Here is a 10229-nt window from a genome sequence, read left to right as displayed (position 1 = left end):
AACCTCTGTCTCTCCCTGTCTCTCTGTAACTCTTTCAAATAAAACAAATAAATCTCCAAAAACAAAAAAAAAATTGCTATTTAGTGTCCAAATACTTGGGGATTTTCCAGAGATCTGTCTTTTATTGACTCATAATTCTCACGTGCTCACACAACATAATTTGTATGAAATTCCTTTTAATTTTCTGAAGCTTGGTTTATGGTCTATGGTCTTGTTAGTAAGTATTTCATAGGCACCTGAAAATAATTTGTATTCTTTTGATGTTGGATGGCACGGCCTGTGAATTTTAATTTAGTCAAGCTATTTGATAGCATTGTTCAAATAGTTTTGTGTGTGTGTGTATGTGCGTGTGTGGGATTATTAAATTTTTTTCTGGGGCTGGCAAGGCCAATTGAGCTGCCACCAGATGCTAGTATCCCTTATGGGCACCAGATTGAGACCTGGCTGCTCCACTTCTGTTCCAGCTCCCTGCTAATGTGTCTAGGAAAGTAGGGGAAGTTGGCTCAAGTATTTATACCTCTGCATCCAGGGAAACCTGTAAGAAGCTCCTGGCTCCTGGTTTCTGCCAGACACAGCTCTGCCTGTTGCAGCCATTTGGGATTGAACCAGTGGATGGGAGATCTCTCTGTAACTTTGCTTTTCAAATGCATAAAAAACTTTAAGAAAAAAAAATATCTACTTGCTCCATAAAATGTTGAAAGATACTTAAATCTCTCATTGTAATTGCAGATTTGACTAATTTTCCTTTTCATTCTATGAAATTTTGTTATATGTATTTTGAAACCATCATTAGATGCATAAATATTTAAGATTGTTATATCATCTTGATAATTTTACCCCTTTGTCATTGCAAAATGATCTTTCACTGGTAAGATATTGTACTCTGGATTTCCTTTGATATTATTTGTAGCATTCTGGAATTATTTTGATTAACATGGTATGCTGCTTTCCATCCTTTCACATTGATACTATTTGTTTCCTTTATATACAAACTGTGATTCTTGGATGCCATACATATTTTGGTCTTACTTTTATTAAACAAATATGCTAATCCTACTTTAAATTGGATTACTTAGATTTTTTTAATATTAAAAAAGTTTAATTTAAATATTTATGCTTAACTCATGACGACAGCCTAGGGTGGTTACTGGCGCCATAAACCAGAGTGTCAATTTGTTGGGTCAACAACAGGAGCAACTGTACACTTGCTCCTCATGTGGGATCTCTGTCCTTAATGTGCTGTACATTTTGATTTAATGCTATAACTAGTACTCAAACAGTATGTTTTACTTTGTGTTTCTATGTGGGTGCAAACTGTTGAAATCTTTATACTAAATTGATCTTCTATATATAAAGAGAATTGAAAATGAATCTTGATGCAAATGGAAGGGGAGAGGGAGCGGGAGAGGGGAGGGTTGTGGGTGGGAGGGAAGTTATGGGAGGGGGAAGCCATTGTAATCCATAAGCTGTACACTGGAAATTTACATTCATTAAATAAAAGTTAAAAATAAATAAATAAATAAATAAATATTTATGCTTAATTCTGGGGTATAATTCAATAAATGTATACAATGTATAAGGGTCAAATATGGGTAAATAACATTTCCATCACCTCAAATATTATCAATTCTATGTGTTGGAACTTTTTTTTATAAAAGATTTTATTTGAGAGGCAGAATTACAGAAAGAGGCAAAGGCAGAAAGGTCTTCCATCTGTTGTTTCACTCCCCAAATGGCCACAACAGCTGGAGTAGGGCCAATCCAAAATCAGAACCCAAGCACTTCTTCCAGGTCCCTACATGGTTGCAAGGGCCCTAGCACTTGGGCCAACTTCCACTGGTTTCCCAGGCCATTAGCAGAAATCTGGATTGGAAGTTGAGCAACCAGGACTTGAACAGGTACCCATATGGGATGCTGGCGCCCTAGGCGGGGGCTTCACCACAGCTTTGGCCCTTTGTTGGAACTTTTAAACTCTTTTCCTCTAGATATTTTGAAATGTATAATACGTTGTTGTAGATTGGTCTGTTTTCACTTACTGTGCTTATTGGTATGGTCAAATTTGAATACATTTTCCAGCTATTGTTTTTTACATCCCTGTCTATTCTTTATTCCATTTTCATTTCTTGTATACATTCTTTACGAATATATTATAGTTTTTATGTATATATTTGTCTTGTGAATAATAATTTTTGTTTTATTTTGGAATTTACAAAATGCATCTTCAATTATCAGTACAATTTTCAGTGGTTATGCCACTTTCTATATAGTATATAAAAACCAAGCTATTATATTTCCATTTTGTATTTTTTTACATATGCTTAAACTTCACATATTTCTATGTTTTGACATCATTTTCTGCTTGAAAACAATTCTACTGCAGTATTTCATAGTGTCTTCTTTTTTTCCAGTAAATGTCCCACTAAGATAATCGGATAATAAATAAAGTGTAAGAAGTATTGTTGAGGGGCCAGCAATGTGCTGTAGCAGGTAAAGCTGCTGCCTATGATACCAGCATTCCATGTCGGCATCGGTTATTGTCTCTGCTGCTCCACCTCTGATCCAGCACCCTGGAAATGCCCTGGGAAAAAGCAATGGAAGATGGTCCAAGTGTTCAGGTCCCTGCTCCCCATGTGGGAGACCTGGAAGAAACTCCTGGCTCCTGTCTTTGGCTTGGCCCAAAATGGCCATTGCAGCCATATGGGAAATGAACAGTGACGAAAGCTGTATCTTTCTCTCTCTCTCTCTCCTTCTCTCTCTTAACTCTGCCTTTCAAAACAATAATATTAAAAATATTGAGCTGGCGCCATGGCTCAATAGGCTAATCCTCCACCTTGCGGCGCCAGCACACCAGGTTCTAGTCCCGGTCGGGGAACCGGATTCTGTCCCGGTTGCCCCTCTTCCAGGCCAGCTCTCTGCTGTGGCCAGGGAGTGCAGTGGAGGATGGCCCAAGTCCTTGGGCCCTGCACCCCATGGGAGACCAGGAGAAGCACCTGGCTCCTGCCTTCGGATCAGCGCGGTGCGCCGGCCGCAGCACGCTACCGCGGCGGCCATTGGAGGGTAAACCAACGGCAAAAGGAAGACCTTTCTCTCTGTCTCTCTCTCACTGTCCACTCTGCCTGTCAAAAAAAATATATATATATTGAACTTATTACTTTTGAATTTACATAGAACATGTACATAATTTTATATACTTGTTAAAAAAGTTTCTCCTAGTAAGTAATATGCATATTGCCCCCAAATGTGCATAGCCATTTACATATTTATGTACGTAGTTGTCTACTTAGGACTATCTATTATATAAGCTACAGTGTGATCTTAATTTATAAGTGATAAAGACATATAGGCTATACCTAACAAGTAAAAATGTATAACAATGAAAGATGAAAACAGAAAATTGTCCATTCCCCTTAGGATCCACACAATTCAGTATAATTAGTGAGACCTTATTAAAAATGTCTGAAGAATTTCAATTTTGGAAATTTTTGGTTCAGGAAAATATTTAAGTTATGAGAATAAAAAATTTCCATTATAAGAGTTTAGCTAATGTTTTCATATATATTCAGTGGAGATGTTGCAGTCCCAATTTACAGGAAAGAGGACTTTAGGATTTACTAAAAACAGTAACAAAAATTCCTCAATTTTAGATTAATAACAGCTCTTATCAAGTATGTGACGCACAGAGAATTAAATCATGGTCTATAAATGTTATAGTAGCTAATGAAATAATCCATGGACAGAATCTGAATATCCTGTAGTTTATACACGGATAATATGGCAAATGGAAGGAGTCAACCCCCAAAGGTGACTGGCCCAACATTAACTGATGATGTAAAACAACAACAGCAATAACAACAGCAACAAACACCAGTTGTTTCTACAGTGGTTTTTCTATTGTGTTTTCTTTATTTTAAGCCACAGGTCTACATGGGTCATATAGCAAGAGTTAGGTCTTATAAACAATATCAGAGTCTATATAGTGTCATCATATTAAGAGACAGAATTGCTGGATTCTTTCATCCTGTGAAAAGTTCACATCTTCGGAATCCATGGTGTTTATTCTTATGGTATACCAGAGATATATCTTGCTCCAATTAACATTACCATGCTACTCACTATAAAAAACCCCAAGGGCAGACTAGAGAAGATAGTAGGGTCCTCAGGACTTGTAACCCAAGCCATTGACTTCATCACAGCCTTCTTCCATGTAGAATAACGTACTTCACTTTCTGTAGCCTGGATCTGAGGTTCGAACCGTTCCATCATGACAGCTGACAAATCCTCAGGGTCAAGGCTCCAAACACCTACTCCTTCTGCAGCCCCCGCTGCCATGGCAGCTCCGAGTGCAGTGGTTTCGGGCATGGAGGACTTTACTACTGGAATACGCAGGATATCTGCTTGTAGTTGCATGAGAATTTTGTTGTTGGTCATTCCTCCATCTACCTGCAAATGACTAAGTGGAATTCCACAGTCACGGTTCATGGCATCCACAATCTCTCGGGTCTGGAAACAAACAGCCTCTAGTGCAGCAAAAGCAATATGATTTTTATTGGTAAATTGAGTGAGACCACAGATTATGCCTCTTGCACTCGGGTCCCAGTAAGGTGCATATAACCCTGAAAAAGCAGGGACAAAATAGCAGCCATAAGAAGTACCCACTTCTTGAGCAAGTTTTTCAACTTCTTCTGAGGTCTGTATAATTCCAAGATTGTCTCTCAACCAACGAACAACAGCCCCAGCTATGGCAACAGAGCCTTCCAAGGCATAATATACTGGTTTGTCTCTGCCTAGTTTGTAAGCGACTGTGGTCAGGAGGCCATGTTCAGAAAATACACGTTTCTGACCTGTATTACACAGTAAGAAACAGCCTGTTCCGTATGTGTTTTTTGCTTGTCCTTCCTGGAAGCACATTTGTCCTACTAAAGCAGCGGACTGGTCCCCCAGACACCCAGATATTGGCACACCTTCCAAGGCCCCAACTTTCATGAGGCCATAGATCTCAGAAGAACTCCAGACATTTGGAAGAATGTTCATTGGAACTTCAAAAAAGTCACAGAGCTCTTTGTCCCATTCCAAAGAGTGGATGTTGAAAAGCATTGTCCTACTTGCGTTTGTTACATCCGTACAATGGACACCTCCGTTGACTCCTCCTGTCAAACTCCAGATGAGCCACGAATCAATGGTCCCAAAAAGAGCTCTACCTTCTTCAACGGCCTTTTGAACTTGTCTCACATTGTCAAGCAACCAACGAATTTTCACAGCGCTGAAGTAAGTGCTGAGCGGAAGGCCTGTCTTTGACTTAACAAAGTTATTATTTCCCGGGACTTTTTTACTCAGCGTCTCAACCGTAGCCTGGGTTCTTAGATCAAGCCACACTATGGCGTTGTAGAGAGGCTCTCCAGTTAGCTTGTCCCAGATGACAGTGGTTTCCCTTTGATTGCTGACGCCAATAGCTTTTATGTTGGAAATATCAATATTCAGTTCACCCAGCTTCTCACACGTTCTCGCTATGCACTCGTACACAGACTGAAGAATTTCCTTAGGGTCTTGCTCCACCCATCCTTCTTTTGGGAACTCCTGTGTTAATTCCACCTGATGATGACTAAGTAGTTCCGCTGTTTTTGAATTGAAAACCAGAAAGCGAGTGGAGTTGGTGCCCTGAACCACCGCCCCCACCAACGGCCCCACAACTGCTTTCCTCGGGGCTGCCATGAAACCAGTGGGTCGGCTCAGCAGCTCTGGGGCCGTCTCCGGGGTGACGGCGGTACTGCGGGGGCGGGGCGCGCAGCCAGGCCGGAGCACACAGCGCAGGCGCGATGGCTACCTCTGCGGAACGTGGGAGCGCACTAGCGACCTTTGCCCCTAACTGACTGCGCCATCTCAACCCGCCCCAGGGTCCCCTCTCCACCCAGGCCCGGCCCAGCCCGCACTCCCCGCCCCCGCCACTACATGGTTTTTAAGGTGGTTTAAGTTGTAAAAAAGCATGATTATCCATGTAACCAGCTCTTCTGTTTCGTGTAGATCTATATTTCTGTTGTTTTCTGTCTGTGAGATTCCTCAACATTTCTTACAGTGCAGGTCAGCCACGGAGGGATGCTTCCAATTTTTGGACATCCGAGAAGTATTAAGTTTTAATATTTTAAGATATTTCCTCTGGGTTTAGAGATCTAATTGACTGCTTTTTTTTTTTTTTTTTCCTTTTTAAATTTTAGGACCTTGAAACTGTTGCTGCACAGTCTTGTCTCTTGCTGTTTTAGGTATAGATTGCTATGATCCTTATCATTATTATTATTAACTTTTTAAAATTAGTCTATTTGGAAAGGGGGATGTATAAACACACGAGAGCGAAGAGTATCAGTAATTGTGGATACATGGATAAATGCGTGTGTGTGTGTGTGTGTGTGTCAGAGACAGAGGGAGAGACGGAGAGGGAGAGAGAGACAGACAGGGAGAGTGAGCCAACTTTCCCAAATGAACACTGATGCAAGCCAGGTCTACCAAGTGAGAGGTAGGAGCCTAGATATTTGGGGCATCACCAGTGCCTCTCAGGGTCTGAATTGATAAAAAGCCTGAGTGAAGAGAATTATGAGACATGGACATTTAACCACTAGCCTGAACACTTGCTCCTGTCGTCCTGATTTTTAATGTGCCTTGTTTTCAACACTGCCTTTAGCATTTTTCTGTTTATGCATGGCTTTGGTCAATTTTATTTTGATATGCTCTGGCATACTTTTTTATTTTCTGTGCTTGGAGTTCACTGAACTACTTGACTGTAGATTTATAAGTTTCATCAAATTTGGAAAACTTTGAGCCATTAATCTTCAAATATACTTTTTTCTCTTTCTTCATTTAGGAACTTCAATTATATATATTGCAGTTATAGCATGCTTCACTGATGCTCAACTTATTATAATTGTCTTTCCTTCTTTGTACTTGATTCTAGATAGTTTCTATTTATCTATCTTCAAGTCCGCTAATCTCTACTCATGTCTAATCTGCTGTTAATTCAGCCAGTGTATTTTCCACTTGCCACACTGGAATTTTCATCTTCAGACATTTAATTTCAGCCTTTTATTTCTTTATAAATTTTTTATTTGACAGACATATAGACAGGAGAAGAAAGAGAGGTCGGCAAAAAAAGAGAGAGAGAAGATAGTAGAGAAGAAAGAGAGGGAAGGAGGGAAGAGAGAGGTCACTATTGGTTCACTCCATAGATGTCCACAGTGATGGAGGCTGGGGCAGGCAAGTTGGGAATTGGAAACTGGGAATTCAGTCTAGGTCTCCCTTGTGGGTTGCAGGAGCCCAATTACTTGGGTCATTACTGCTGCCTCCCAGGACCTGTATTGGCAATCAGGAACTGGAGCTTGGAATCAAACCCAGACACTCTGACATAGGAAGTGACTTTTTTTTTTTTTTTTTTTTTGACAGGTAGAGTTATAGACAGTGAGAGACAGACAGAGAGAAAGGTCTTCCTTCTGTTGCTTCACTCCCCAAATGGCTGCTAGGGCCGGCGCTGCACCGATCCGAGGCCAGGAGCCAGGTGCTTCTTTCTGGTCTCCCATGGGGTGCAGGGCCCAAGCACTTGGGCCATCCTCCACTGCCCTCCCTGGCCACAGCAGAGAGCTGGCCTGGAAGAGGAGCAAGCAGGACTAGAACCCGGCACCCATATGGGATGCTGGCGCCGCAGGCAGAGGATTAACCAAGTGGGCCACGGTACCAGCCCCTGGAAAATGGCCTTCTTAACTGCTAGGCTAAACTCCTGTTCCAAATTTGAATCTTTTAATTATCTAACTCTTTGAACACATGGCATATAGTTAGAATAACTTTTAATTTCATTGTGTGCTAACTGTAACACCTGTGTCAGTTCTGGTTCAGTTTTGATTGGTTGACTCATAGCTCGTATTTCCTTGCCTCTTTGGATGCCTGAGATTTTTTTAGATGACAGATCTTGTGAATTTTACCTGGTTGACTCCTGGGTTGTTTGAGTCATATCAATATTCTTGAGCTTTGTTCTGAGGGTGCAGGTAAGCTATGTGAAAACATTTGAGTACTATGGGGCTTACTTTGTTAGGAAGGCCAAGGGCAGTGCTCAGTCTAGGGCTGATTGTCCCCTTTACTGTGAAGAGATGCCCTTGGAAACTGAGACTTTACAGCTTCTTGCTGGTGCAGTCCCTTGGAGGGAGTGCTGATAAGGCAAGTAACTGGATCCCTACTGCCCTGCTACGGGATAGGATCTCTCTCACTCTCTCTCTCTTTCTCTCTCTCTCTCTTTCTCTCTTTCTCTTTCTGTCTTCCTCTCTTTCTCTCTCTCTGGCTGCACCTATGCTTTTCAATAACATTTTTAAGAAATTAATACAAAATGAAGAAAAACAAGGATTTTATGGCTGGGGGGGATGGGAACCATCCCTGCCCCGTCCTTTGTTTTCTCTGATCTGGTTCCTCACATGTGTGCACTGATCCACTGTCAATCAAATACACATGGGAACCCTTTGCAGCTCTCCAGAGTTCTCTCCCTGTGCAAGTCCTTTCTTTGCAGTACTGTGTCCTGCGCACTATTGCTTCCTTTCTGGGATGCTGTGCTCCAGCTCCTGCCTGAGCCTCACCTGGTCCCCTGTCCCTGAGCGGTAACCTGAAAACTCACTCACGGTATTAAGGAGCTCATGGTACTCATGTATTTTTTTTTGTCTTTTTTTTTTTTTTTTGCTTCTTAGAAACTACTGCCATTCATTGTCCAAAATTCAGTATCTAGGGAATTTTTTCTTATGTTTTTGTCTGGTTTTCTAGTTCTTTCAGATGACAATGTAAATCCAATCTCCTCTACTCCATTTTGTCCAGAGTGAACATCCACTGAATTGAAACTTAAATTTTCAATGTCATTTTATAGTTGGTGAATAAAGATTTATTTATTCACTAATTAAAATTTAATGAATGCCTATTCAATAAGTGCTAGTTTTCTGCATCAGGTTGTATAGTACACTTCTGAATTACCTTAAGAATGAGGCTAATTTTTTTAATGAAACCAAAGAGAACAAAATAGAAAATAACATAAAAAGCAACTATAATTTTGTTTTCACTTTTCTTTCTGGACTATATTTTTCATTTAAGTAAATCTTTCAGGGAATCTTATGAAGACAGAGAAAAAAAGTAACAACTAGATTTAATTTGAATAGCAAGGGATAGAAATTAGAAGCTGGTATTAACTTTCATGGTCATATCTTTGTTCATTTTTTTTTTTTTTTTGGACAGGCAGAGTTAGACAGAGAGAGAAAGAGAGACAGAGAGAAAGGTCTTCCTTTTCCATTGGTTCACCCCCAAAATGGCCGCCACAGCCAGCACTGTGCCCGCCTGAAGCCAGGAGCCAAGTGCTTCCTCCTGCTCTCCCACTTAGGTGCAGGTGCCCAAGCACTTGGGCCATCCTCCACTGACTTCCCGGACCACAGCAGAGAGCTGGCCTGGAAGAGGAGCAACCGGGACAGAATCCGGTGCCCCAACCGGGACTAGAACCTGGGGTGCCGGCACTGCAGGAGGAGGATTAGCCAAGTGAGCCGCGGCACTGGCCATATCTTTGTTCATTTTAAAAAATTCTGTAAGAGCTTGGCAAACAAAATTTTTGAGGTAACAATTTCCAATAAAACAGTTTACCATACCATGTCTGAATTGGAATAGCTTATTATAAATTTAGCTTATATTTAAATTTTAAGAACTTTTTCTTCTGAATTACTTAGCAGTAGAAAACACTGTATATTAATTATATGAATTAATATATTTTACATCCCCATCCTTTGCCACACCAATACATACAAACAAATGTCCCCAATCCGTTCAATTTTGAGTCTGGAAATTCTCTATGTATTTTGCCTTTAACTCAAGTTCCTTATGTATGAAGTCATGAGCTCTGTTTGTGAAGAAACCACCAACTTCATTGATAGCCTACCTACCAGTCTTACTGATACTAAATTGTAGCCACTAAATAGTCACAGAAAAAGCATCTTAATTTATTTTTATTTTTATTTTTTGATAGGCAGAGTGGACAATGAGAGAGAGAGAGACAGAGAGAAAGGTCTTCCTTTTTCCGTTGGTTCACCCTCTAATGGCTGCTGCGGCCTGCGCACCGCACTGATCTGAAGCCAGGAGCCAGGTGCTTCTCCTGGTCTCCCATGTAGGTGCAGGGCCCAAGGACCTGGGCCATCCTCCACTGCACTCCCGGGCCACAGCAGAGAGTTGGACTGGAA

At 41.0% G+C, this 10229-nt stretch overlaps 1 protein-coding gene across 1 annotated transcript; it reads right to left on the bottom strand.

Moving 5' to 3' along the window:
- Positions 1–4059: 4059 nt before the first annotated feature.
- On the bottom strand, positions 4060–5709 carry GK2 (glycerol kinase 2). Its single transcript, XM_062199200.1, has one exon. The coding sequence runs from the start codon at positions 5707–5709 to the stop codon at positions 4060–4062; it is 1650 nt and encodes a 549-aa protein (XP_062055184.1).
- Positions 5710–10229: the final 4520 nt, after the last annotated feature.

Source organism: Lepus europaeus, chromosome 8 (assembly GCF_033115175.1).
Source record: "Lepus europaeus isolate LE1 chromosome 8, mLepTim1.pri, whole genome shotgun sequence".
NCBI lineage: Eukaryota > Metazoa > Chordata > Mammalia > Lagomorpha > Leporidae > Lepus > Lepus europaeus.
Note: the sequence above shows the minus strand (reverse complement) of the source record. Positions and strands in the feature narration are given on the sequence as shown.

What these genes read in the sequence shown, in the direction of transcription:
- GK2 (XM_062199200.1), bottom strand. Translation starts at nt 5,709, where the DNA reads ATGGCAGCCCCGAGGAAAGCAGTTGTGGGGCCGTTGGTGGGGGCGGTG.